The sequence below is a fragment of the Oryctolagus cuniculus genome, chromosome 4, assembly GCF_051225735.1.
Source record: "Oryctolagus cuniculus isolate XC-2025 breed Fujian yellow rabbit chromosome 4, ASM5122573v1, whole genome shotgun sequence".
In the NCBI taxonomy this organism is placed as follows: domain Eukaryota; kingdom Metazoa; phylum Chordata; class Mammalia; order Lagomorpha; family Leporidae; genus Oryctolagus; species Oryctolagus cuniculus.
In genome coordinates, this window is record NC_142870.1 from 147,254,680 (window position 1) to 147,282,492 (window position 27,813).

The following is a 27,813-nucleotide window of genomic DNA, read 5'->3' on the forward strand; positions in this document are numbered from 1 at the left end:
TGTGCCAAGGAAGCTAACAGTTGTGACCAGAAAGGTCCCCTCCAGTAATCTGAGAGCTGCTTCTCTTCCTGGATAAGGACTGCAGAGAAAGTGATGGCTGCCATTCTAGTGAGCGTTGCCTGCTTGCCAGTGCTGTGCCAGGCATTTCACATGCGTTGTACTAAGCACCTTCAGCTACCTATGGTGGTGGGACTTACTGTCCTTGTTTCAAAGGGGAAGCTACAGGCTCAATGAAAGTGAAGGATTTTTCAAGGATCAGGTTGTTAGAACCACGCCAGTGGCTGCTAGTTCTTTGTAGTAACTGACTCTTGTACTTGAGTGGAGCACTTGCTGTGTGCCAGGCACTGTTTTGTGTGTATCCCCATTAGCCGTCACAGCGTCCCTGTGAGTTCTGATGGACCCATGGCTCCGTGGCATTCCTGTGACACAATAGTAGAGAGGGCTTCAGTTCTAGGCACTCAGGAGCCAGAGCCCTGTTACGCACAGAGCTTCTTTAGGGACTGAGAATAAAACTGCCTGAGCTGTAGTCACGCTGGGCACTTGGAACCCATGTGTGACTTTCTCTCTTTAAGCACTGCAAATGCATCTTTTCGGCCTCGGTTCTGCCAGGTGGGTCTCGTGGAGAGGCAAAGCTGTCTTCATGTTTACTCCGAAGTCCTTCAACCCAGGGCTTGCTCTGCAGTGCGCCCGCACTGCGGTCTTCCCCGTCAGTTTGTGTCTGTGGGAAAGTTCTTTCCCCTTTTGTGGGATTCTGGAAGCTGTTATTTGGCAGCATCTTTGTTTACCCTGTCTCCTTCCCGTTATCTCCACCCCCTCACCATTGCTGGTGCCCAGGTCCTCCTCTACTAGGATTTCTCTTTGTTTCTATTTCCACCTCCTAACAGAGTCTTAACACGTAGTAAGATGTGCAGTAGCTATTGGATGAAGGATGAATAGAAGTGGCCAGAAACTTTTGTTGTTCTAGTAGTTCTTTGCCCTTCCCAATCTGTACCACCTGCTCATTCATAAGCATCCATTCTGTCTGGTCTGTGTCTTTCCATGCCAGAGAAGTATGATTTTTCTGCTCATTGATCAGGCGCTGGTATACATGCTGGGCAGGCAGGAGTGAACAAGCAGGCACTTTTCCTGTCCTTGTGGAGTTAGAGTAAGGCCGACATTAAACAGAAAACACTGTGCAGTGCAGGCTTCCTGAAAGTGGAAAGCACTCTATTCAGTGCTGGATGTTCCAGCACTCAGCACAGTGCCTGGCATGGCAGGGACACTTGATAAATACTTGCTGAATGAGCAAATGAATAAGGAAGGAAAATAGCACAGAGTATAGTAAGTGTTTAGAAGGAAAGTTACCAACTTGGCCCCGAGTCCCAGTATCATTCTAAAGCAGGTCCAACATCTCTATAACTAATCCTACTTGCTGATGAAAAGAAAATGTATTTAGGCTGATTTTATACAAAAAGTATTGGTAGATGGACATTTTAATCTCCTTTCCTACCTCCTGTGTGGATTTGGACCTGAGCAGGTGTCAGAGGTAGGTCCCCGACTGCTCCTTGCTTCTCTTTAACAGTGAGCCTTGGGTTGCAGAGTTTGTTTGCACCACTTAGTGTAGTGCTTTGCTTAGGATTACTTGATCCTCCCTTCCCATCTAGTGTCTGTTGAACAAATGAAACATTGGCATAGAGGTACCCCTAACACCTGTTACTGTTTAGCTGGTACCTTTTCTGAGATTCGGAGATGGTACAGTAGTGCCACCTACTGCTCAGTTAGTGGAGAGAAATGGGCTCTTCTGTATTTCACTGTCAGTGATGCTGATAACAGTTAATATTTAAGTAGTAGTTTCCATATATCATATAGTTCCAGCCTCACAGAAATCCTGTGAGGTAGCTTTCTCATTTTGCGAGGTAGGTTTCTTATCCTGTCTTATGGGTGAGTAAGCCGAAGTCCTTCATTTCCTCCTCCTGAGGATGCTGATGCTGCTCTTTCCTCCGTCTTTCTAGTCTGAGCCTGAGTACTACGCAGAGCTGCAAACACACGTGCCTGTAGCTCCTTTTCATTCTAAGGATTGGAAGTGCATTAAAACATTCCCAGTAAAAATAATAGTCATTTTTGAAAATGTATCTGGAGGCCAGACGCTGTCCTAAATGTTTTATTTACTTATCTTTCATGTAATCCTTCCAGCAGTCTTATCAGGAGTTAGCATTATGTGGGGCGGGAAAGCTTAAATAGTTTACTCAGGTCATACTGTTAATAGTGGATGGTGCTGGCAGTTCTGATTTCAAGGTTCATGCTCTTGGCTCTGCTAGACTGTCCAAAGCCCACTACATGCACAAGTAAAATTCAGATAGGCCCATTCTTGGATAGGCCCCAGCCTGTACAGCTCTTCCAGAACCCTGCTGGATGATAGCCTGCTGAGTCCTTATGTGGTGTCTTCAGCAAGGTGGCTGGGGAAGCAGGCTGGGCCTCTGAAGGGAAGGCTGCTTGAGGGATTTCATTAGGCGAACTGTGTCTTCCGGACGTGTTGTGTTGAGCAGAACGGCTTGAACCTAAGTGCTTTTCAAATGTTTATTGCAGAAAATTATAGTTATTTTTATTGTGACTTTTTAGAATGTTTTAGTTGTGAGAACATAATAGATTGTATTACTAGTGATAAAGGAGATAATAGATTGTATTATTAGTGATAAAAGCTTGCATAGCAACTTAACTATGTTCTATATTTACATTTTCAGATGATTGTGGGGACTCTTAGATTGATAAAATATAAATTCATGTATAAATGTTACAGATTACATAGCAACTCTTTGTCATTATAAACACTTTTCTATCACTAGTTTGTAAAACTCAGAACTGTTGTGTGCAAGGGGTCAATGAAAAGGTTTTGCACATTCTGGAAAGTGGGAGCCTCTGACTGGGGTGTACTGATGCTGTGGCTAGAGGAGGCATGGAAAGCGCATCCTGCCCCGAGTTGGGTCCTTCCCACCGAGTCTCTGCGCTGCACTTCTGCAGTGCTGCTGGATCACAGGACCGAGGTGGCGAGACCGGAATATGTGCAGGGGTGACCTGGGACAAGGATACTGTCCACTGGATAGACAGAAAGAAGCACATGTGTGAGAAGCATTCGTTTGTAGTAATCTTGAATACAGGGTCAGCAATTATTTCCGCCTACCATCTTCCAGGTCTCCTGTGGTAGTTTGAGAGTACCATGTGATATAATGTTTCAGATATTAGAGATTTCCATATTCTCCACAGATTTTGTGTGAGGAAAACAGCTTGACCCAGATCTGACACTCCTTCTCAGCCCAGCCTTTGGATGTGTTGACACATTTGATCTGGAGGCCGTTTGATTTGGGGCATCGTTGCAACAGGCCTGTCGTTCTATTTTCTGAACAGCTGTCTGAGCGAGTGGCCTGGGCTCTCTTCTTCAGAGATGAGCCTTCCTTCCCTAACATACTCTTTCAGAGGGCCTTTGGCTGCTATGACAGGACTCAGACCTGCATTTCTGGGTAGTTTCGGTATGATGAACCTACTTGGTGATTTGGGGGAAAGAAAAAATAGAGCTCTGCATTATAAAGCAGATTAAAATTTCAATACAGAACATTGTGGAAAAGATCCTTGTGCTGTTGTGATGATCAGGGGTTTAGTATATTTTGTATGTATGGAAAAAGGGATATTTCTCAATAAAACTGATTTGTCCAATGTTTCTCTTATAAAAATTGTTTGCAGTATCAGTGCCAGCAGTAGCTCCCAAGGACTGTCTCAGCCATCCACCCAGACGACTCAGTATCTGAGAGCTGACACGCCCAACAATGCCACTCCTATCACCAGTAAGAGTTAATTTAATTCCAAAGTTGACTTATTAGGCCTGTTTAATTTGGCTGGAAGGCAGTTCAAGTAGTGTGGGGGTCTTGCAGGTTTCTTGCAGGTTCTTATTTAGTGTGGTTTTGTGGTAGGTGGAAAAGCAGTTCACGTGTCATGTCTGTCTCTGTGACTTGCACGCTCCTTCATCCCTGTGACTTGACCTGCTGTTCTAACTGAACGGTTGTCCCCAGTGCCGTCATAAGGGTATTTATATTGCTTGTTTTGGCTTTGTTGGCTCCTCAGGTTATCCTACCTTGCGGATAGAGAAGAATGACCTAAGAAGTGTCACTCTTCTGGAAGCCAAAGCCAAGGTGAAGGATATAGCAATATCCAGGGAGAGGATAACTCTGAAAGATGTACTCCAAGAAGGTATTTATTGTTTAAAAATCAGCTTTTCAAGTAAGAGTTCATGTTACTTAACCTCTGAAAAACTTGATTCACACAATTTAAAAAATTTCACCTCGTTTTGTGTCTAAGATAAGGATAAAAAAGCAGCACACAATATATTTCTCTTATTAAAATGACTTTCATTTTCTCTTTTTCCAGACTGGTGCAGTTCTTGATTTTGAAGTATATTAAAGCATATGTAGTTCTTATAACCTTTAAGATATTTTTTCTGTTTTGTTCTTACTTGAAATGATCTCTCCTTAGCATGTCTCTGAAATATTCCAAGTTGTTCTGTCTGACTGACAGTGGGGGCATTCAGCGGAAGGAACAGGCCCGGCTTTGGAGTCAGACTCGAGTTCTTATCCCATGATAGGTGCCCTGTGTGACCTGGGAGAAGTCACTGTCTTTGATCTCCAGTTTCCTCTTTGGTAAATTTGGGCCACATTGGCAACTCTTAGACTAGTTATGAAGACTAGATGAGATGAAGAAAATTCAGTGAACTAACACACAGTGTTGTTTGATAGATATTAGTACCTTTCCCTTTTGCTGGTCCTTTGCTTTTTGAATTTTAGAGTATTAGGGAGATGCTGAAGGAAGAGGACAGAAATTAATAAAGTACTGCGTTGAGCTCTTGAAGTTCTTAAAGAATTACTTTTTTTTTTTTTTTAAATACCATTGCCGTAACTCAGTTTCAGTGTTTGAGATGCATATGAGTTGTGCTGTCTTCATCTGATGGTTGGGATAGTTGTAGGTCAGTCACAGCCTAGTGAGAGACTGCCCTCAATGGCGAGTGGTCACTCATGGACGGAGACTTGGACGAGTTCTTCAGAGTGTGAATGCCACTTGTGAGGGCTGTCATCTGTCTACGCCTAACTGATTTTCAGATCTGCCTGCCACCTGAGGAGAGCAGGTAAACCAGTCAGTGTTTCCTGAACAGTCCAAGGAATGAGAAACCAATGAGTCCCGTTGTATTTGTAGGTGATTTTGATCTCTACTTTGATAGAACAAGTGATCTGTTGCGGTGGTATAATGTAAGGAAAGGAGATGATTCTGGATTAGGTTGTTTTCTTTAATGTTTTCAAGCCTGTATGCATTTTTTTCTATTATTACTTCATTTATTAATATAGAGAGAACAATTTTCATGAATTTCGTAGTTACAATTCCAGTAATTCAATGATACTTGATTTCAGAAAAGAAAATAAGAGCTAATTAACATTTTTGTAAGAAATGGTCAGATTCACTGGAAATCTGATAAATGCAAATCAAACACTAATTACATTCTGTTTTTAATCTGTTCAATTAAGAGAATTAAAAAGATAATATCTAATTGAAAGGGATATTGAGGGAGCAGGCTCTCTTCCATATTGCTAGTAGGAATATTAATTACTATAGTAACACACACACACACACACAGGTACACTTTTGTGTGTGTTCCCTAAATCCTAAGGGTTTAATTTTATGTCAATCCATGTTTGGAAGTACTTCAAGATGGACTAGGTACTGGGAAGAGCACCTTTTGTTTTGCCTTGCCGCTTGAAGAGATATAGAAGCTTAGTCAGGCCAGGTCAGTTCAAGTGCAGGAAGGGAAGAGTGTTGTTAGGAAGGGACTGAAGGTCAGGGTATGTGGTCGTATGTATTGACTCGTGTATTTGAAGGTACTTACTTAGCTCTAGACAAAGATGTTAAGTACAGATAATCAAAGCTTTTGTCTCACACTTGTGGGTACTCTGTGTCTCTGGGCCTCAGTGAGACTTGATAGCGGGCACCAGCACCTCCAGCTAACAGAGCGGAGGGCATTAGAGCAGGCCTGTTGATGTGTGTGTGCCTGCAGCAAAGCAGAAGTAGCTGCAAGCATATTTTTGACATGGTGAAGGAAGCAAAGTAAATCTTTCCTAGTGGGAAAGTGAGATGAGATGAACTTTTGATGATCATCTCATTAAGGAGCTTTTGTTAGCAGTTAGAAAACTGCTAGTAAAATCTGGATTTTCATAATCCATTTTTTTTAAAAAAGAGGCTGATAGCTTCCTGAATTCTTGTGTTTTTTTTTTTTAATATTTATTTATTTATTTGAAAGGCAGAGGTACAGAAAGGTAGAAGCAGAGAGAAGTCTTCCATCCTCTGGTTCACTCCCCAGATATCCACAACAACCAGGCTGTGCTGATCCGAAGGCAGGAGCCAGGAGCTTCTTCTGGGTCTCCCATGAGGGTGCAGGGCCCAAGGACTTGGGCCATCTTCTGCTTTCCTAGGCACATTACCAGGGAGCTGGATCAGAAGTGAAGCAGCCGGGACTCGAACCGGCACCCACGTGGGATGTTGGCACTGCAGGCGGCAGCTTTACCCACTATGCCACAGCACCGCCCCATTGGAATTCATTTTTAAGCTCCTCCCATTTTTAAACACTCTTTCCCTTCAAAAAAAGGTTGTCACTTCTCTTCTTACTATAATGAATTTTAGGAATTTTGCCAGTTACTTGAGAGGTTGAACAACTGATTGGAGATCTAAGTAGTGAGTGGTAGCATAATGAGAACCCAGGACTGTTTGAATCCAAGACTTGGATACCCCTGGCCTTCCCCTGGAGCGGCTTAGCTCTACAGCAGCAGGAAAACGGGTCCGCTTTGCTTCCTTTGTCATTGTGCTGAGCCTAAGCCTAGACACTCCTAAATGCCTCTGTGGTTACCCCATTAATGGAAAAAACAAAAGTCTTGTATACTTAGCTTAGATATGGTATTTCTTAAAGCATTTAAGACGTTTCATGGTTACTAAGAACTTTTTTTTCTTTAAAGAATTATTTATTTATTTGAAAGTCAGAGTTACACAGAGAGAGAAGGAGAGGCAGACAGAGAGAAGTCTTCTATCCACTGGCTCACTCCCCAATTGGCTGCAATAGCCGAAGTTGCACCGATCCAAAGCCAGGAGCCAGGAGCTTCTTCTGGGTCTCCCACGTGGGTGCATGGTCCCAAGCACCTGGCCCATCTTCCACTGCTTTCCCAGGCCATAGCAGAGAGCTGGATTGAAAGTGGAGCAGCCAGGACTGGAACCAGCACCCATATAGGATGCCAGTGCTGTAGGCAGTGGCTTTACCTGCTATGCCACAGTGCCGCCCCCCCCCCAAGAACTTCTAACAGTTGTTGAATACAAATGATCTGATTCATTTTACTGTGGAGTAATAGTGTTGAACACATATGCCCATTATGTTTGTTGTAAATATGTTATGCCAGAAAGTTTTTGTACTATACTTTTATGAAGGTTATTGTATGATTTAATTAATTATTGTTTTTCTTTTTAGGTACTTTTGGGCGTATTTTCCATGGGATTTTATTAGATGAAAAAGATTCAAATAAAGAAAAACAAGCATTTGTAAAAACAGTTAAAGGTATGATTTCCTTCCATAAAATTTCCGTAATGCTTTTCTGTCTAAGGTGGATCATGCTGGCAAACTTCTGTCTCCATTTCTCAGTGTACCCAGCTCTGTGTTAATTTAGCCCATAGAGGCTAATTTTTTTAAGGAGATTTGAGTTGCTTTCAATAGATTTAGAAAACAGAAGTCTGATTAATGAAGACAGTAAGATTAATGCGATTTTACTCAGGATTTTAAACTGCATTCACTTCGTTGTTGCTGTATCTAATGTTGAATTTTTCCAAAGTTAAAATTCCTTTGGTATTGTCTTTCCCCTTTAGAAAACATTATCAGTAGTTTTTCCCTCCTGATATTGAAGACTATTGAAAAAAAAATTTAAATAACCCCTTGTAGCTTACTTGGATAGCCACTGTTTACTTTTCATTCCCCTCTTTTTTCTTTCATTGACTGTATAACACTGCAGGAAGTGTGTGTCTGTGTGTGTGTGTCTCTGTGTGTGTGTCTCTGTGTGTGTGTCTGTGTATTTTATGGTATACTTCTACAAGATAGCAGTAGTTGGAATTGCTGGCCCAATAGTTGTGTTCATTTAATGTTTTTATAGATGTTGTCAGATTATTCTTTAAAATATAGCACTAATTTATATTTTCACAATGTCAGTTTTTATATGCTCTTATTTTGGCCTATCTTTTGATGATACCTAATTTTTAATTTTTTGATTTTTTTTATAAATTACTCATTTAGAAATTCCTTGTCAAAATTCTACAGTGTTTTCCATACTTGTATATGGCCTAGTTCCCTATACTGGTAAATTACCAAGACTTCATAATACTAGGATTTTAATTACTTATGAATAATATTTGTAAAGCTAAATAATTCTTAGTTAAGTCTTTTATTTGTTCATTTTTTTGAAAAGATTTATTTTATTTATTTGAAAGCTGAGTGACAGTGACAGAGGGAGAGACAGAGAAAGATCTTCCATCAACTGGTTCACTTCCCCAAATGTCCGTAATCAGCCAGGGCCTAGGCCAGGCTGACGGTAGGAGCCCGGAATTCTACTCAAGTCTCCTATGTGGGTGGCAGGGGCCCCCAAGCACTTGGACCTTCTTCCACTGCTTTCCCAGGTACATTAACAGGGAGCTGGATCTTAAACAGAGCAGCCAGGACTTGAACCAGTGCTCAGTATGGGAGTTGGCATCATAGGTGATGGCTTAACCCACTGTACCACAATGCTCATTTTGAGAGGAACAAAAATGTGGTAATATAGAGGATGTTAAATATCAATGTCTGAAATGCACTGAAATGACCAAATATTAATTTCTGAAAAATGCAGTTTGCACTTTAATGTTGAGGGGAAAATTATAGTCTATTTTATAGACAACAAAATTATATGACATTTGCAAAATTAATTTATAAGAATTATATTTCCAAATTAAAGAATACATTGAAAGTATGAAGGATTTACATTTATTATTTCTATAAAGTCTAACAAAAGATTTTGGAGGCTGGCACCGCGGCTCAATAGGCTAATCCTCCGCCTTGCAGCACCGGCACCCTGGGTTCTAGTCCTGGTCGGGGTGCCGAATTCTGTCCCAGTTGCTCCTCTTCCTGTCCAGCTCTCTGCTGTGGCCCGGGAGTGCAGTGGAGGATGGCCCTGGGAGACCAGGAGAAACACCTGGCTCCTGGCTTCAGATCAGCGTAGTGTGCTGGCCGCAGCGCGCCAGCCGCAGCGGCCATTGGGGGGTGAACCATCGGAAAAGGAAGACCTTTCTCTCTGTATCTCTCTCACTGTCCACTCTGCCTGTCAAAAAAATAAAAAATGAAAAATAAAAAAAAGATTTTTGGAATTTAAAAATTGTAATTTGGCAAAATACTTGTTTAAGGCTGCTTCAAATAACACACACACCCTTTATCTTTTTTTAAAATTATTTATTTATTTATTTTAAAGTCAGAGTTACACAGAGAGAAGAGAGGCAAAGAGGAGAGAGAGAAGTCTTCCATCCGATGGTTCACTCCCCAAATGGCCGTAAAGGCCAGAGCTGCGCTGATCTGAAGCTAAGAGCCAGGAGCTTCTTCTAGGTCTCCCACACGGGTGCTTTCCCAGGCCATAGCAGAGAGCTGGATTGGAAGTGGAGCAGCCGAGACTTGAACCGGCAGCCATATGGGATGCCAGCGCTTCAGGCCAGGGCATTAACCCGCTACGCCACAGCACCAGCCCCATATATTTTTTAAACTAGTGGTTTAGCTTACTATTTAATTGAATATTTATTTCCTCCAAAGCTTTTTTTTTTTTTTTTTTTTTTTTTGACAGGCAGAGTGGACAGTGAGAGAGAGAGAGACAGAGAGAAAGGTCTTCCTTTTGCCATTGGTTCACCCTCCAATGGCCGCCGCGGCCGGCCCGCTACAGCCGGCGCATTGAGCTGATCCGAAGCCGGGAGCCAGGTGCTTCTCCTGGTCTCCCATGCGGGTGCAGGGCCCAAGGACTTGGGCCATCCTCCACTGCACTCCCGGGCCACAGCAGAGAGCTGGCCTGGAAGAAGGGCAACTGGGACAGAATCTGGCGCCCTGACTAGAACCCTGTGTGCTGGCGCCGCAAGGCAGAGGATTAGCCTAGTGAGCCGTGGCTCCGGCCTCCTCCAAAACTTTTAAGGCTAATACTTCAGTTAGGTTCCAATAGACTTCTGATCTGTGGGGAGCAACTCGGACTAGACTAAGTTACTGGAATTAAGACTTATTCTATGCATCTGCTCTCCCACAATATGGCGCTGGGAGAGGAGGAAACAGCTTCTACACAGCTGCCTCCAGTTCAACCAATAAGCAGCAGGAGCTGCTCCTGATTGGAGGAGAGCAGCATACTCGGCGTGTGGGTAGCAGAGTTGGGATTGGTGGAAGAGGACTATAAAGGAGGAGAGAGACGGCATGCACCGGGAACATCTATGGGGAACACCTGAGCAGCCCCCGAGAGAGCCGGCCAGCGGTGTGCCGCTCCCCCGCGGAAGTGGGGAAAGTGGCAGGGGGAACCACCCTTCCATGGAGGTGGAATGGACGGTAGCCAACCCGGGAAGAACCAGCAGCAAACCCGGGGAGGGCCGAGCAGACGAAAGAACAACGCAGGGTCCTGTGTCGTTCCTCCACGAAGAGGGGGAGCGACATAATGGATCCGTGACTTGGATATGAAGCCTAGGCAGGGTTTAGTGTCGTTCCTCCACAAAGAGGGGGAGCGACATGATCTTTTAAGGATAGTTTACCAATTTTAATAAATGTGAAGTTTGAACCATAGTTTTAATAAAACAGCTATTTTTATACTCATTCCCTGTTTTTTTTTTACAGAAACATTTCCCCATAATTCTCTTTCTTCTGGGATTTGTAAACATTCTGTGGATTGTTCTAAACTTGGCTATTATTAATTTTTCTGAGTGAATCTTGTGGGAAGTGTCCATACAGAATTGGGTTGGGGGGGGGTGCGGGAGGAAATATTGATGAGAAAACACAATGAGGATACTGGTACTGTCCCCTAAGATAATATTTCTTGTTCTGTATATACTTGAATTTTAGTCCCTTGGTTGTTTCTCTGCCTTACAACTGTAATTATAAAGTTCTCTGTCAGCTAGACAGAAGTAAGAGACAGCACAGTGAGTGCTCAGCCATGTAAGGGCCATGGTTTGCATGAAGGACAGGGTAGAAGTACACCAGGGTACGGCACAGTTGTTAGAGAACCCCACCTGGTTATCTCGGAGATGTATTCTTTGGAATGTTATTTTTCAATTAAATCTACATAGAATGTTCTTTCACAAATCTGTATGCTTTGTTACATGCTCCTTAATTAGAGGTTTTGCATAAAATAGCAAAATATTTTTTTAAATAATTTATTTGAAAGGTAGAGTTATGAAGAGAGAGAGGTCTCTTGCATCTGCTGGTTCACTCCACAAATGTCCACAGTGGCGTGGGCAGGGCCAGGCTGAAGCAGAAGCCTGGAACTCTATTCAAATCTCCCATGTGGGTGCAGGGGCCCAAGCACTTGGGCCATCTTCTGCTGTGCTTTCCCAAGTGCATTAGCAGGGAGCTGGATTGGAAGTGGAGCAGCCGGGACTCAAACTGGCCCCCAAATGGGATACTGCTGTGCCACAAAGGTGGCTCTAAGTTAAGTTGTTTAGAGTACATTGACCTTTGCCTTTAGACATCAGTAGGAAATTAGAGTTTGGCTCTTTGAAAAGTTTCTAATTTTGTGCAGAAACCTAAATGGATGTTCCAGTAATTTCTAGAAATTGGAAACCTAAATCTTACATAATAAATATGAAATTGAATTCATAAAGTAAATGAATCAAGTTGAGGTTATTGGTATTAAGTTCTTATTTTCTTTCATAGTTGCTAAATCTTTGAAGTTTTGGAAATGAGTGTTTGTGTTTTTTCCCCTATTTTGTGCTGTTTTGTAATTTGGGGACTGGAAATTATTTTGTAGCACCCTTTTCTTTTTTTTTTCTTCTTTTTTTTTTCTGACAGGCAGAGTTAAACATTGAGAGAGAGAGAGAGAGAGACAGAGAGAAAGGTCTTCCTTCCGTTGGTTCAACCCCCCAAATGGCCGCTATGGCCGGTGCACTGCGCCAATTCTGAAGCCAGGAGCCAGGTGCTTCCTCCTGGTCTCCCATGCAGATGCAGGGCCCAAGCACTTGGGCCATCCTCCACTGCCTGCCCAGGCCACAGCAGAGAGCGGGACTGGAAGAGGAGCAACTGGGACAGAATCCAGTGCCCCGACTGAGACTAGAACCTGGGGTACCAGCTGCAGGCGGAGGATTAGCCAAGTGAGCCACGGCCCCGCCCTGTAGCACCCTTTTCAATGTACTCATTTTGAGGATAGACCTCTTACTATTTACGACTAGGGCTAGATTGGGAGAGCAGTCCAGGAAAATTAGCTTTTCTTTCTCTCTTTTTTAAAAATGATTTATTTATTTATTTGAAAGGCAGAGAGGAGAGAAAGGAGAGAGAGGTCTTCTATCTGCTGGTTCACTCCCCAAATGGCCGCAACTGCTGGAGCTGCACTGATCTGGAGCCAGGAGCCAGGAGCCAGGAGCTTCCTCCAGGTCTCCCACAGGGGTGCAGGGGCTCAAGGACTTGGGCCATCTTCTACTACTTTCCCAGGCCATAGCAGAGAGCTGGATTGGAAATGGAGCATCTGGGACTGGAACCGGCACCCAAATGCTGGCACTGCTGGTAGTGGCTTTACCAGCTACACCACAATGCGGCCTGAAGATGAGCTTTTCTTACTAAATGTATAAACTTATTCTTTTCTCCCTTTGAAAGTTTTCTAGATTATAATCCAACTCAAATAAGAATATGCTTATCAAAGTTAAGAACTTCTCAAAAATTTATTACATATTAATTTTAAAAAGGAAGTTAAGTATATATGAAATGGCATGCTGAAATTACCTTATGTAGTACTTGAATCTCCTTGCCTGTTGAGAGGTCGGTGAACTCCTACTAACTGGGTGGAGACCTCCAACTATTACTGATTCTCAGTATTCAAAAGATCCTCCCAACTCCCAAGAGTCAGGCCACAATTTCACTAGAAATTATGTGGTTTCTAGAAAGAGTACCTAGGGTATGTTCTGCCATTCACTAAATGATCCTGTATTTTAAGCAGTTTTAGATAACTAGAATTTATTTCAGCAGATAAAAATATACCAAATATTTCAAGTCTTTGTCTCGAATTTTTCTACCCATTTCACATTCCTACAAAAATCTTCACCAAAGCTTTAAAGACGGAAAGAGGGGGGGCGGGGGGGGGAGGGGAGGGTTAGTTATGTGGAAAGAGGACACTAATAGCAAGTAATGGGAGAGAGTGTGCTGCAGAGAATGACATTCCAGTTTTGAAAGTAAATTTAGGGGCCGGCACTGAGGTGTAGTAGGGCCGCCTGCAGTGCCAGCATCTTATATGGGTGCTGGTTCGAGTCCCAGCTGTGCCACTTACAATCCAGTTCCCTGCCAATACGCCTGGGAAAGCAGTAGAGGATGGCCCAAGTGATTGGATCCCTGCACCCATGTGGGAGACCCAGAAGAAGCTCCTGGCTCCTGGCTCCTGGCTCCTGGCTCCTGGCTTCGGATTGGCCCAGTTCCAACTGTTGAGGCCATTTGGGAAATGAACCAGTGAATGAAAGACCCCTCCCTCCCTCTCCTTCTTCCTCCCCCTCTCTCTCTGTCTCTGTCTCTCTCTCTCTTTTTCTGCCTCTGTAACTCTGCCCTTCAAACAAACAAATTTTTAAAAAAGTAAATTTACTTTCAGATTTCTCAGCTGTATTTTAAGGAGTGAATATGGCAGTCATAGTGCGGGACCCAGGCTCATGGCTTTCATTGTTGGTTGAGCATTTCACTATAAGGGTCTGGAATGTGGATCTGGCTTTGCCACTCTTTTGAATTATTTTCTCCCTCTTATTACATTGACCAGGAGCTTTATAAATAATTGTTAGTGTTTTTACTGACCTCATAAAGTTAATTATTGGTTTCTTTGAAAAGTATTTTTAAAGATAGATGCACTACATTCAAGTTTGTTCTTTATTTACTTATTTTTAAAGATTTATTTATTTACTTGAAAGGCAGAAGTACAGAGAGAGAGCAAGAGATCTTCCATCTGCTGTATCACTCGCCGAATGGCCACACAGTCAGGGCTGAGCCAGGCTGAAGCCAGGAGCTTCTTCTGTGTCTCTCATGTAGGTGCAGGGGCTCAAAGACTTGAGCCATCCTCCACCACATTCCCAGGCACATTAGCAGGGAGCTGGATCAAAGTGGAGCAGTGGAGACTTGGACCAGCATCCAAGTGGGATGCCAGCCCTGTAGATGGAGGCTTCATCTCCTAGCCACAACACTGAGCCTCGTTTTTGATTCTTAAAAATATTTTAAATAACTCAAACGTTTTCAGTTTTACAACAGAAATACAGCATTTATTTAATAGAAAGGTTCTGTTCAAGCAGTGGAAAAATTCCTTTATACTATTAAGATAGCAGTCCCTGTAAGATGAGGAATCCTGGGTTCTTGCAAATACTTGACAGCTTAAACTTTCTTTTGGAGATACAGACTGGAGATATTGGCAAATTGCATTATCAAGTTTGTTGAAAAAACATTGACCTAAAAGTCAGTTCTACTTTTATTTTGCTACTTTGAACCCAAAACCACAAGTTTAGAAGCTGAAAATGAAATGGAATAGTCCTTGGATTGGCTTTTATATGAAGGTTAATTTTCTGCTAGTTCAGTTATTATTTCTTTGTGTTTGTTTTTAACCACAGAGAGGTAAGAAGAAAATAATAAATGAGCTGTCAACTCCAATTAGAGCTCCTGTGGTCTTTTTTTTTTTTTTTTTTTTTAGTTATATATTTGTAAGGTTAGGAAGCATAAACAAGAAAACATTAGAGGATGTAAATTCTGTCATCTTGAAAAATAACCACCATAAACAATTTCTTATGATTCTTTTCGTGAGTAAGAAAAGAAATATTCCCAAATGTTTTTAAAACATAACCCCTGGGGCCAGTGCCATGGCTCACTTGGCTAATCCTCCGCCTGCAGCGCCGGCATGCAATATGGGCGCCGAGTTCTAGTCCCGGTTGCTCCTCTTCCAGTCCCGCTCTCTGCTGTGGCCCGGGAAGGCAGTGGAGGATGGCCCAAGTGCTTGGGCCCCTGCACCCTCATGGGAGACCAGGAGGAAGCAGCTGGCTCCTGGCTTTGGGTCAACACAGCATGCTGGCCGTAGTGGCCATTTGAGGGGGTGAACGAATGGAAAAAAGACCTTTCTCTCTGTCTCTCTCTCTCACTAACTCTGCCTGTCTTAAAGAAAAAAAAACTGTCACGTCTTACAAGCGCAGGTTTGTATGTTGCTTTTAAAATTTAATATATTTCAAAGGTGTTCCTCTTATTTTTTAAAAAGTAGCTATGTGGTGTTGCATTGGCCCAGTTTCATTAGTTCTCTATCAATACTTTGGTTGATAGGAGTTTTTTGCTGTTCAGTTGAATGGTGTCCTTTTTACATTATTTATGATAGTACTTAAAAAATGTATGGAAAGTGGAATTACAAGACAAGGCTGTGGGGCTGGTATGGGAGCACAGTGGGTTGAGTCGCTGCTTATGATGCTGGCCTTCAGATCCAAGCTGCTCTGCTTCCTGTTCATGTCCCTGCTCGTGTACCTGGGAAGGCAGAGGAAGATGGTCCCAGTGCTTATGCTTCTGCCACCCAAGATGGAGCTCCTGGCTTCAGCCTGGCCCAGCCTTGGCCACTGTGGCCCTTTGGGGAGCAAACCATCAGATTGCAGATTTCTTTCTCATTCCATCTCCCCTGTCACTCTTCCTTTCAAATACATAAATCTTTAAAGTTTGTTCTAGTGCAAACATTTTGAAAGGCACACATGGGCATACTATAGATGAGTCTTTGAGTATATCTGTGGACTCTTAGCAATGAAATAATGTGAAGCATATGTTCATTGAAAATGTTGTTGGGCATTGTTTTCTCTACCTACCCTAAATGCGGTTGATAGCCTGCTTCTACACATTGTTGCCCAACTGGCAAGTAGCTGAATGTCTCGCTCTGTTTCATTCCGGTGGGGAAAATGGCCTTTCTGTATGTGGAAGTGAAGCTGACAGCTGTTTTATAATCCTCTTGTTCTTCTGTGTTTTTTTTTTTCTTGTCTCAGTAAACTCTATGTTTACATCCTCTGCCTCTGTCTCAGTATTTTTCCTTACTGATTTGTAAAAGTTCTGTGAAAAAGGAGAAAAAGGAAATTATCCTTACATGCCTTATGTTAGAGATATTTTCCCATCTGTTACTGCTTTTCCTATTTACTTATGGGACCTTACTAAATTTCTAATTTTTATGTAAGAATTTCTGTGAAAGCTGACCTGCCAATGAGACTCTGTCTACTGCAGTAAAACTTCGGAGTAGATCTAGTTAGATTTACCTGTAACTTGTAATGGAAGTTTATCTTGCAGTCAGATAATCATTGCATGTGTATGGTGTCATCACTCAGCACAGTTTCTTTTCTGTGTCTAGATCAAGCTTCTGAAGTCCAGGTGACGATGATGCTCACTGAAAGCTGCAAGCTGCGAGGTCTCCACCACAGGTGAGAGGAGGGGCCGCCAGCCTGTGAGGCACCCAGCCCTCCACGCTGCCTTCTCCCTGCGGGAACTGGCCGCGAGTTACGAACTGAACACTTTTTGCATAGCTGCATTTTTTTTCTGAATATAAAAGTCAAGTACATGCACATTTACAAGCACAGTAAAGTCTAAAGAATATAGTATGTAAGCCCACATCTGGGTAATTATAGCTAAGTTTTCCAGAGATAGTTCATACATACTTATGTGCGTATTTCCCTTTTTTATTAAAAATAGTCTGATGCACTTATGCTAAAAATATTTATTATGAAATTTTTGAACATACAGCAGCAAAGACAAAAATAATAAACACCAGTAATAAATGCCGGCAATAGTTAACATTTTGTCATAGTGGCTTTGTGTGTGTGTGTGTATGTGTGTGTGTGTGTGTGTTTATCTCTTTCTATGTGTGTAGCTCTATATAGTCTAGATCTAGGTATTTGTGTGAAAATATTCTGTAGTAAGTTAGATATTTCAGCACTTCTAGTGCATTTCTAGCATGTATTTCTTTTTTTTTAATTTTTTTAAACTTTTATTTAATGAATATGTTTCCAAAGTACAGAATATTGATTACAATGGCTTCCCCCCCATAACGTCCCTCCCACCCGCAACCCTCCCCTTATCCACTCCCTCTCCCCTTCCATTCATATCAAGATTCATTTTCGATTCTCTTTATATACAGAAGATCAGTTTAGCATACATTAAGTAAAGATTTCAACAGTTTGCTCCCACACAGAAACATAAAGTGAAAAATACTGTTTGAGTACTAGTTATAGCATTAAATCTCAATGTACAGCACACTAAGGACAAAGATCCTACATGAGGAGTAAGTTGACTTAACAAATTGACACTCTTGTTTATGGCATCAGTAATCACCCTAGGCTCTTGTCATGAGCTGCCAAGGCTATGGAAGCCCCCTGAGTTCACCAACTCTGATCATTTTTAGACAAGGCCATGGTCAAAGTGGAAGTTCTCTCCTCCCTTCAGAGAAAGGTACCTCCTTCTTTGATGACCCATTCTTTCCACTGGGATCTCACTCGTGGAGATCTTTCATTTAGGTTTTTTTTTTTTTTTTTCCCCAGAGTGTCTTGGCTTTCCATGCCTAAAATACTCTCATGGGCATTTCAGCCGGATCCACATGCCTTAAGGGCTGATTCTGAGGCCAGAGTGCTGTTAGGACATTTGCCATTCTATGGGTCTGCTGTGTATCTCACTTCCCATGTTGGACCATTCTCTCCCTTTTTTATTCTATCAGCTAGTATTTGCAGACACTATTCTTGTTTATGTGATCCCTTTGGTTCTTAGTGCTATCATTACGATCAATTGTGAACAGAAATTGATCACTGGGACTAGTGAGATGGCATTGGTACATGCCACCTTGATGGGATTGAATTCGAATCCCCTGGTATGTTTCTAACTCTACCATTTGAGGTAAGTCAGCTTGAGCATGTCCCGAATTGCACATCTCTTCCCTCTCTTATTCCCACTCTTATATTTAACAGCGATCATTTTTCAGTTAAGTTTCAGCACTTAAGAAGAATTGTGTATTGATTACAGTATTCAACCAAAAGTATTAAGTAGAACAAACAAACAAAAAATACTAAGAGGGATAACATATTAAGCTGCTCATCAACAGTCAGGGTGAGGGCTGATCAAGTCACCGTTTCTCATAGTGTTCATTTCACTTTAACAGGTTTCCTTTTTGGTGCTCAGTTAGTTGTCACCTATCAAGGAGAACAAGTGGTATTTGTCCCTTTGGGATTGGCTTATTTCACTCAACATAATGTTTTCCAAATTCCTAACAAGGATCACTTTTCAGTTAAAATTTAAACACCTAAGAATAATTGTGTGTTAATTACAGAGTTCAACCAATGGTACTAGAACAAAAAAAAATACTAAAATGGATAAAGTATTACATTGTACATCAACCGTCAGGACAAGAGCTGATCAAGTCACTGTTTCTCACAGTGTCAATTTCACTTCAACAAGTTTCCCCTTTGGTGCTCAGTTAGTTGTCGCCAATCAGGGAGAACATATGATATTTGTCCCTTTGGGACTGGCTTAATTCACTCAGCATGATGTTTTCCAAATCCCTCCATCTTGTTGCAAATGACTGGGTTTCGTTGTTTTTGACTGCTGTATAGTATTCTATAGAGTACATGTCCCATAATTTCTTTATCCAGTCTACTGTTGATGGGCATTTGGGTTGGTCCCAGGTCTTAGCTATTTTTAAACAACTCTTAACTTCTGGGCAACCAACGGTAGAGGGAACAATAAAAGTTGATAATTCTCAGGACGGGTGACATGGTGCAGGGGGCTGGGCCACTGTCTGCAGTGTCGGCATCCAGTATGAGTGCCAGTTCAAGTCCCAGCTGCATCACTTCTCATTCAGCTCCCTGCTAATGCACCTGGGAAAGCAGTAGAAGATGGCCCACGTGCTTGGGCCCCTGCACCCAGGTGGGAGATCCGGATGGAGTTCCAGGTTCCTGCCTTCAACCTGACCCAGTCCTGGCCGTTGGTCACTATTTGGGGAGTGAATCACGAGATGGAAGATCTCTGTTTTTCTGCCTCTCCCTCTCTCCCTGTAACTCTGCCTTTCAAATATTTTTTTTTAAGTTGATAATTCTCAGTAGCAGAAGGGAAAGAAACACAGTTGTTTTTTGAGGGAGAAGAAAAATTTTCCTGCTTTCAAATTCTGAGGCAGATTTCTTATTATCATATAATCCATTAATAAAATATCAAATAATCCTATTTTTTCTTTGAAAATAAGAAGGCAGGGGCCGGCGCCATGGCTCACTTGGTTAATCCTCTGCCTGCGGCACTGGCATCCCATATGGGCGCCGGGTTCTAGTCCCGGTTGCTCCTCTTCCAGTCCCGCTCTCTGCTGTGGCCCGGGAAGGCAGTGGAGGATGGCCCAAGTGCTTGGGCCCTGCACCCGCATGGGAGACCGGGAGGAGGTACCTGGCTCATGGCTTCGGATCAGTGCAGCACCAGCCATGGTGGCCATTTGGGGGGTGAACCAACGAAAGGTTTCTCTCTGTCTCTCTCACTGTCTGACTCTGTCAAATAAAGAAATAAAAAATAAAAAAATAAAAGAAGGCAGAAATCTTTGGAATAAGTGAACGCACTATATTGAGGGACAGTGACAGGGTCCCTTTGGAAGGTAAACTTATGTGGTTCAAAATGTTACCTTCCATTGGCCTGATTCACTGCAAGTGAACCTATCCTTGCAGAGGAATGGATGGACAACTCAGCCTTCAGACTTCATTTTCTAAAAAGGACATTTTTATTAACTAGACTTTTTGTTTTCATTTTATTTGAATGGCAGAGAGACAGGAACAGAGATCTGTGCTCTAGTCATTCCCCAAAGGCCTGCAGCAGACGGGGCTGGTCCAGGTCAAAGGCAGAAGCTCGTAACTCAATCTTGGTCTCCCACGAGGGTAGCAGGGACCTAAGTATTTGAGCCATCACCTCCTACCTTCCAGGGCACACATTGGCAGAAAGCTGGATTGGAAATGGAGAAGTTGGGATTTGAAGTGAGTACTCCAAAATGGCATGCAGACGTCTCAAGCAGAAACTTAACTGCTGTGCCAAACGTTCCACCCCTCTACTAGGCATTTGACAAGAACTGGGAAACACTGAATTGGAAATATCTTTTTTGGCAGTGTTGGGAGTGCTTGATGTTCTGTTAGCTGACTCTAGGGAGAAGATCCAAAGTGTGTAATACTAGTATATGATGCTGACCTAGCCTTAGGCACCTAGCCAGCATTCCTACCCTGAGGACAGGTCTGCACTACAGCATGGAAGTGTGTGGCAGTTAAATATGCACAAAGCCAGGCTTTTCCCCAAGCACAGCTTTGTGTATTCTGCTGCCTTAAAGACACCTTGGCTGACAAACGTTCACACCAGCCCTGTGCCGAATTTTCTGATGCAGGCATTCTGTAGGCCTGTCGGGATGAGTCAGTCCCAGTGTCCCCTCAGGGAACAAGTGGAATGACTACCGAGTTGCAGTGATTGGATGCTAGGCATTCAGGGGTTAAATGTCTAAAGGCAGGGTATAGCTTCGTTATGGCTGCTGGTACCAGGATTCCTACTTAGGACCAACAAAATGCATTGTCAGATTGTAGAAAGTGTATTGTTCCTCCATTCACTTAGCAGTTCATCTCTTTTTTTTTTTTTTTTAAAGATTATTATTTGAAAGGCAGAGTTACACAGAGAGGGGGACACAGACACACACACACACACACACATATACACACACACACAATGAGAGAGAGAGAAAGAGAAATACCTTCTATCTACTGTTTTGGCTCCCCAAGTGGCCACATCAGCCAGAGCTGGGCCAGGCCAAAATCAGGAACCTGAAATCCATATGGGTCTTCCACCTACCTGGGTGGCAGAGGCAGAAGCACTTGGGCCATCTTCTGCTGCTTTCCCAGGTGTTTTAGCAGGGAGCTGGATCAGAAGTTGAACAGACAGGCCTCAAAATGGCATTCATATGGGCTACTGGCTTTGCAGGTGGCAGCTTAACCCCCTGGGCCACAATGCCAGTCCATAATTTTGTTCTTTTGTTTTGTTTTGCTTTTTAACAAGAAGACAAGTTTATGTGTTCCAAATCAAGGGGAAAAATGTATAGGACCCAAAAGGATCTAGCTAGTAGATTTATCAGACATATATTCTTTTAAAGATTTATTTATTTGAAAGAGTTAGAGAGAAAGAGAACCAGAGAGAGAGAGAGAGAGAGAGAGATGTCTTCCATCCTCTGATTCACTCCCCAGATGGCTGCAACAGCCAGAGCTGGGCCGATCCAAAGCCAGGAGCCAGGAGCTTCTTCTGGGTCTCCCACATGGGTGCAGGGACCCAAGCACTTGGGCCATCTTCTACTGCTTTCCCAGGCCACAGCAGAGAGCTGGATCAGAAGTGGAGCAGCCGGGACTGGAACCGGCTCCCATATGTGATGCCAGTACTGCAGGCAGGGACTTTAACCCACTGTACCACAGTGCTGGCCCCCAGACACAGATTTAAAACTAACAATTATAATGTGTTAAAGGAAGAAAGAGAACTTTAGCAGAGCACTGACTGGAAACAATAATAAATAAATGGAAATTCCAGAACTGAAAAATGAAACAACAGAAATTAAAAACTCATTAAATAGGTTCAGCAGGTTGGCCAGGTTGTTTAAATAGAACCAACAAAAGAGTGCCTCCACTTGAAGAATTACGAATTGGAGGCTGGTGCTGTAGCATAGGAGGCTGAACCTCTGCCTGCTGTGCTAGCATCTCATGTGGTTCATGCCCCAGCTGCTCCTCTTCCAATCCAGTTTTCTGCTTGTGACCTGCAGAAGCAGTGGAAAATGGGCCCATGCACTCCTGTGGAAGGCCCGGAAGAAGCTCCTGGCTCCTGGCTTTGCATTGGCTCAGGTCCGGCCATTGCAGCCAATTGAGGAGTGAAGCAGCATTCTTCAGAGAATGAAGACCTCTCTCTCTGTTTCTCCCTCTCTCTGTCTGTAACTCTACCTCTCAAATAAATAAAGTAGAAAGACTATATTATTAAAAAATTAATAATTGAGCTATATTAAAGTTAAGACTTTCGGAGCAGACACTGTGGCGTAGTGGGTTAAGCCGCTGCCTGCAGTGCTGGCATCCCATGTGGGCACCAGTTCCTGACCCAGTTGCTCCACTTCTGATCCTGCTCTCTGCTATGGCCTGGGAAAGCAGTAGAAGATGGCCCAAGTTCTTGGGCCCCTGCACCCGCATGGGAGACCCAGAAGAGGCTCCTGGCTCCTGGCTTCAGATTGGTGCAGCTCCGGCTGTTGTGGCCAACTGGGGAGTGAACCAGGGGATAGAAAACCTTTCTCTCTCTGCCTCTCCTTCTCTCTCTGTGTAACTCTGACTATCAAATAAATAAATAAGGCATCTTAAAAAATAAAGTTAAGACTTTCACTTTAAAGATATATCATGATTAAAAGACAGGCTTAACACCATCCATGTACCTAGGACATATATTCAGATTATATAAAGAACTTCTGTAAATCAAAAAGAAAAAGATAACCCAATAGAAAAAGGGCAAAAGACTTCACTGGCTCTGCACAGAAGAGGATATCCAAATGACTAATAAACATCAATGGCAAGTTAGAAAATATAGCTGGCCAAGAACTTTTGGCTTAATGAAAAATTTTCCTCCTTGTTTCCTCTGAAACAAGTTCAAACCAATAAAAATTATTTTATTAGAGTATTGCTTTTAAACTATGTTAGTTAGCATAGTAATTGTACATATTTATGGGATACAATGTGATATTTCAACAGGAGGATGCAGGATGTACTGATCAAATTAGCAGTTAGCATGTCATTCATTCCTTTATGTTTGGGGCCTTCGAGCTCCTCTCTGATTTCCTCATCAAGTGTGTAGTAGGTCATTGTGAACCGAGCCGTCCTGTGCTGGGAACGCTAGAACTTGTTGCCTCTGTGTACGTGTGCTTTAGCACTCGTTATCTCCCCCACCCTTCCTAACCTCCAGTTTACATCAAGTGTCTTGTGTAGCTTCTCAGAGAGAACGTGCCGTGTGCAGGATGTTCTTTCTGTGTCTGGCTCATTTCACTTAGCATAATGTTCTCCAGTTGCATTCATTTTGCTGCAGAGGATAGAATTCCATCCCATTGTGCATATCCTCCATTTCCTTTGTCCATTCATGCACTGATGGACACCGAGGCTGACTCCACACCTGGGCTGTGGTGCTGCAGTGAACGTGGGAGTGCGCTGTCTCCTTCATATGCTGAGTTCCTTTCCTTTGGATTTATAGCCTGACGTGGGATAGCCTGGTCGTATGGATGGTGTGTTTTTGTTTAGGAACCTCCACACTGCATTCTGCACAGTGGTTGCACTAATTTGCATTCCCACAAGCAGAGTGTAAGGGTTTCATTTTCTCCCCCTCCTTGCCAGCATTGTTTGTTGCTGCTGTTTTGGTCCTTTTGATGATGGCCATTCTAAAACTGGGGTGAGAGATACCTCACTGTGCACTCAGCAAGACTGCAATTAGAGGCAGTTGTTGTGTTGAGCCCCAGAGAATCCACTCTTCTGTGCCTCTGCCCAACAGCACCTTGTCTGCCCTCTTCTGCTTTTTAGCAGACCCAGACCTTCCTCTTTATCCTCCTTTCCTCTATAAGCTGGCATAAAGAAGAGCAGCCATCTGCACTGTGAAACACTGTGATGAAATATATACCTAATGCCAGAAAAATGAAAATAAGATTGTCTCCCACATTCTTGGCTTTATTCTGCACTGACCATAGCAAGCTTTTCAGGTTGTGTGGTCCTGATGTTACAGGTATGGAAGCTAAGGCCAAGAGATTGGTCGCACAGTAAGGGGTAACTGTGGGACTCAGAAATCTGTCCTAAATTCCATGTGAGCAACAAAGCACGTCTTGGCGTTTGTGGTGATTTTAACCTCTTTGAAGACTTTGTGATGACCATATTCTTGTTCACAGTCTGGATTGGCCTTTTAAAAAATATGAGATGAGGGCCGGCATTGTGATGCGATGGGTTAAGCCACTGCTTGCAATACTGGCATCCCATATCATAGTGCTGGTTTGAGTCTTAACTGCTCCACTTCCAATCCAGCTCCCTGCTGATGTGCTTGGTAAGGCAGCGGGAGATAGTCCAAGTGCTTGGGCCCCTGACGCCCTTGCAGGAGACCCAGCTGGAGTTCTGGGCTCCTGACTGGCCTGGCCCAGCCCTGGCCATTGCAGCCATTTGAGGAGTGAACCAGCAGATGGAAGATATCTCTCTCTCTCGCTCTCTGTCGCTCTCTCTTGTCGCGCTCTCTCTCTCTCTGTTACTTTGCCTTTCAAATAAATAAAATAAATCTTCAAAAAGGTAAAAGAAAAAAAGCTTGATGATGGGATAGGTGGGATATTGTTAAAATACACTCGTGGTCAAGTCCTTTTTCAGGTGTCTATGTCCTTTGGAGTGACAATTTAGTGTGCCTGGAGGGTCTCCAAAGGCACAGCCCACAGGAAACAACTTGCCTAACCACAAAATACACATAGGGTGAAGGTTTAAGTCTGGCTTAAAATAGCATTTATAAATTCACATTTTTAATGGTAATCATGTCTTCTTTTAAGTATATTTGGGATTTTGTTTTAAGTTATCTTTATGGTTATTATTAAAAGTAAGCCCCTGAGGTTTTAAGATTTCACTTATCTTTCTCCCACTTTCTTATTATTTTACAGAAATCTTCTTCCTATTACTCATGTGTGTATAGAAGAAGGAGAAAAGCCCATGGTGATATTGCCTTACATGAATTGGGGGAACCTTAAATTGTTTTTAAGGCAGTGCAAATTAGTAGAGGCCAATAATCCACAGGTAAGAAAAATTTGCCCAAATACCAGTTATTTACTGGAGATGTTTGCTAATATCTTTGACAGATGTTAGCATTCTTAAATATAAACTGTTCAGAGAGCTACAAAGAAGAAATTCAAAGTGAACCAGAGGATACATGTATAGCCTGTTGATTTAGAGGAAAATGAGGGTTGCTCTCTGCTGATGCTAAAGGTTTTCCTTGTGTTATAGAACTTCAAGAAGTTTGTAGAAAAGTGGAGTTAAACAATTTAACATTTTATTTTGGGGGAATAAAATGGGCACAGTGGATACTGCCTGCCTCCCATACTGGAGTGCCTAAGTTCCGGTCCTGGCTACACTCCCAACTCCAGCTTCCTGCTGTTGTGTACCCTGGGAGGCAGCAGGCGGTAACTCAAGTGTTTGGGTCCCTGCCATCCGTGGGGGAGACTTGGACTGGGTTTCTGGCTCCTGGCTTTGGCCTGGCCCAGCCTGGCAGTGCCAGCAGTTTGTGAACCAGCAGATGGGAGATCTCTATCTCTTTGCACATCTCTCTCTCTGCTTTTCAGAAAAGAAAAAAAATTATTTTTGTGCAAGAAATATTTGAAATCCATGCATAGTTTTTTCATAATGCATATGTTCCATGAAGTTTTTGAAGACTTTTTGTATCTTTGTAGTCAATTCAAATCCTCTGTGACACAATCTCAGTGATTTTCTGGAGAACTCTTCCAAGTTGTCCTAGATTGCCATCTGGAATGAAAACAGACTTTACAGAGCCATTTGGTCCGTATTGTCCCAACAGCTGGTGGTAGCTGGTCTCTAGACTGTGGGGGAGATTGAGGACGTTCTCAGTAGGCTTGGCTGTAGGATGTCCATCGCCTCGGGTGTCATTGCTCCTGAAGCCATCGCTGTGAAGCATTTGGTCATGGTAGTGATGTGGGCCAGCAGGTGCTTCGCTGTCTGCTGTATCTCACAGCCTCACTAAGTTAGCTTTTGTGTTTATAATAGTGTATTTATTACAGTTGGTAGGAGAGAGTGAATGCAAAGGTTATGTTAAGCATTTGGCTTAGTACATGTGGTTTGCTTTATAAATTGACAGGATGAAAGCTAATGGTTGTGTGTGATGGCCCAACAGCATCACCTGGGGAAGAATGGTTATTCCTTACCCCACAACACTGGCATGCATGTAGTCTAGCCTGTGTTGTTAGTTTGAAATAGTCTCCAGAGGGGATAATCTAATAAAAATTGTTTAAAAGAGAAGAATGGTTATTGAGTAATAAGTATTTGAAAAATTACCTTGAGAATTTGGCATTCATTGAATAGAGAGGTATTCACTGAGCAGCTGTCATAGGTCCTGGTGTTGGGGAGATACAGCTGATGGATGAGCCAGTCAAGTGAATTTAGCTGACATTTATAAAATAAGGGCTATCATTGGTGAAAGTACAGAATAGGGAACTGTGGGAACTTGCTCTTGGTCAGGAGACAACTTCTGAAGCCCAGGGAATGTGTGAAGAAGTACTTGGAGTAGGATTGTGGGATCCATCCTCAAACCTTGTCATTTTCTGTTACCCAGGCCATTTCTCAGCAAGACCTGGTGCACATGGCTATTCAGATTGCCTGTGGAATGAGCTACCTGGCCAGAAGGGAAGTCATCCATAAAGACCTGGCTGCTAGGAACTGTGTGTAAGTGCCGCGAGCGTGTCGGTGTCACTTAGAGTACAGGGCTCCTCAGGTTTGCTGCTGTCTCTGGGAGTCACAGTGAAACGTAGGTGTAGTTAAGCCTTAAGGCAATCTGCTTGTTAATGCCCGAGTGCATTGATGCTCCTGTGTGGACTTTCCAGGATTGATGACACACTTCAGGTGAAGATCACTGACAACGCCCTCTCCAGAGACTTGTTCCCCATGGACTACCACTGTCTGGGGGACAACGAAAACAGGCCAGTTCGGTGGATGGCTCTTGAAAGTCTGGTTAATAATGAGTTCTCCAGTGCTAGTGACGTGGTAAGTGCTGCATGGAACGGGGTGGAGAAGTAGCCTTCAGTTTTAAAATTCGTACGCTTTGTTTTCTCTTCACGCTAGTAACTGTCCCTGAAATGCGTCGCGCAGAAGGTAAGTGTAGTGGAGACGCGCCGGTGCTGTGAGTCGTCTCACTCGACCCTCAGCACAGCCTCTCAGGCAGGGCACTGTGACACTGCGCCAGCACTGGTGTCCCAGTTTTGAGAGAGATTGCAGTCATTGATTCTTTTTCTTATTTAAGTCTCACAATGACCAAGTGGTTGCCAGATAACAGAATTGTGTTTTCTTTTTCCTCAAATGGTCTCTCCCAAGTATCGTGGCCTATGTGATATTTAAGTTCCCACATGTCCCTCTCCTGTGTTTGTCAGTTCCTGGGTAGTTCTGCCACTCAACCGGATCATACAGTTGGAGCCTTTGAACTTAGTGATGTGTAATTTCAGAAGCAGCATCTACTTGTGGGTATTTTACAGCTGTTTTGAATTTCTGCCACTTGACCTTTTAGTCTGATTTGGAAGATTAAGCTTGATTTAATGTACTCCTCTGTCTCTCGCCTGCTACATTTTATTGTTATAGCTGGAGCGTTAGAGATTTAGCTTCTGTATGTGAGGTTCCCCTGTGCGATCACTCGGTGTTAATCTGTGCAGCATGTTAACACGTAACGGAGTTGTTGGCTTCAGTTCCTACTGTAAGAATTGAGCTTACTGTGTCATTATATCTCATCTAAATATAGTTAACTTATAATGTAGGGTT

At 43.0% G+C, this 27,813-nt stretch overlaps 1 protein-coding gene across 7 annotated transcripts in view; it reads left to right on the forward strand.

The window, feature by feature from the left end:
• The window catches only part of RYK (receptor like tyrosine kinase), a 103,753-nt gene that overhangs the window by 66,024 nt on the left and 9,916 nt on the right, over nucleotides 1-27,813 (forward strand). For 5 of the 7 annotated variants that reach the window (XM_070072806.2, XM_070072805.2, XM_089331174.1 and 2 more), the window contains 7 exons: nucleotides 3,715-3,815; nucleotides 4,084-4,218; nucleotides 7,523-7,609; nucleotides 16,617-16,686; nucleotides 24,942-25,074; nucleotides 26,621-26,730; nucleotides 26,889-27,048. In XM_070072806.2, coding sequence (XP_069928907.1) covers nucleotides 3,715-3,815; nucleotides 4,084-4,218; nucleotides 7,523-7,609; nucleotides 16,617-16,686; nucleotides 24,942-25,074; nucleotides 26,621-26,730; nucleotides 26,889-27,048 — 796 coding nt within the window. The remainder of the gene's footprint in view (nucleotides 1-3,714; nucleotides 3,816-4,083; nucleotides 4,219-7,522; nucleotides 7,610-16,616; nucleotides 16,687-24,941; nucleotides 25,075-26,620; nucleotides 26,731-26,888; nucleotides 27,049-27,813) is intronic. The other 2 variants (XM_070072807.2, XM_051818598.3) reach the window with 1 other exon arrangement.